The sequence below is a fragment of the Aptenodytes forsteri genome, unplaced genomic scaffold (assembly GCF_000699145.1).
Source record: "Aptenodytes forsteri isolate BGI_AS27 unplaced genomic scaffold, ASM69914v1 Scaffold209, whole genome shotgun sequence".
Classification (NCBI taxonomy): Eukaryota; Metazoa; Chordata; class Aves; order Sphenisciformes; family Spheniscidae; genus Aptenodytes; species Aptenodytes forsteri.
Genome location: NW_008795034.1, coordinates 881747 through 883024, shown reverse-complemented (window position 1 = coordinate 883024; position 1278 = coordinate 881747). Strand labels below are relative to the sequence as shown.

General features: G+C 66.1%; 1 protein-coding gene across 1 annotated transcript; it reads left to right on the top strand.

The window, feature by feature from the left end:
* Nucleotides 1–540: 540 nt before the first annotated feature.
* On the top strand, nt 541–1261 carry CLDN3 (claudin 3). The gene has a single exon (XM_009276390.1). It carries the CDS (start codon nt 617–619, stop codon nt 1259–1261), a length of 645 nt encoding a protein of 214 aa, XP_009274665.1. The 5' UTR covers nt 541–616.
* Nucleotides 1262–1278: the final 17 nt, after the last annotated feature.

Here is a 1278-nt window from a genome sequence, read left to right as displayed (position 1 = left end):
GCTCCGCTCCCACCCTGCCGGGCAGGCCCATGGGTCCCCTGGGACGGCGGTGCCAGAGCAAAAAGCATCACCGCATGGCGAAAGGGGTTGCACTTTGCACGGCAACGCAAAGGTGCCCGGCGTTCGCCGAACCCTGGTTAAACGTGAGCACTGATAAGGCGCTCCAGAAATAAACCAAACCCTGACCCGCTGGCACCTCCGGGGGGGAATGGTGAAGCCGAGGGTTTTCCAGGTCCCCAAGGGGGTTCGGTGGGTCTGAATGAGCATGGTGGCCGTGCTTCCCGGTACTCATCGCCCCGAAACCAAGGGGATGGCCGTGGCAGGTGGCGTCTCTCTCCCTCCCGCCCTTCTCCGGTAACCCGGCGCCATCTCTGCAAACAAAGGGGAGGGTGTGGGACGCGGGTGACGGTGACGGAGGAGCGGAGAGGAGCGTCCAGCAGCGAAACCCCACCCCGGGCGGGCGCTTGAGCTGGCCCCGCCAGCCCTTATAAGCGCAGGTGCACCCAGGTGTAAGCCGATCCCCCAAGGGCTGCAAGCGGCGACAGGTGACGGCGACGGTTTCGGTCCGTGGGTTCTTCTCCGCCATCGTCCAGAGCGCGGCAGCGAACCAGCCACCATGTCGATGGGGCTGGAGATCGGCGGGGTGGCCTTGTCGGTGCTGGGTTGGTTGTGCTGCATCCTCTGCTGCGCGTTGCCCATGTGGCGGGAGACGGCCTTCGTCGGCAACAACATCGTGGTGGCCCAGATCATCTGGGAAGGGCTGTGGATGAACTGCGTGGTGCAGAGCACGGGGCAGATGCAGTGCAAGGTCTACGACTCCCTGCTGGCCCTGCCGCAGGACCTGCAAGCCGCCCGCGCCCTCCTGGTGGTGGCCATCGTCTTGGCCGTCCTGGGTTTACTGGTGGCCATCGTGGGCGCCCAGTGCACCCGCTGCGTGGAGGACGAGAGCACCAAAGCCAAGATCACCATCGTCTCCGGCGTCATCTTCCTCCTCTCCGGCGTCATGACCCTCATCCCCGTCTCCTGGTCGGCCAACACCATCATCCGGGATTTCTACAACCCGCTGGTGCTCGACGCGCAGAAGCGGGAGCTGGGCACCTCGCTCTACGCGGGCTGGGCGGCCTCCGCCCTCCTGCTGCTGGGGGGGGCCCTGCTCTGCTGCTCCTGCCCCCCCAAAGACGACAGGTACCCCACCGGCAAGGTGGCCTACTCCGCCCCACGCTCCGCCGTCACCAGCTACGACAAGAAGAACTATGTCTGAGCCCCCCCCGGCACCCC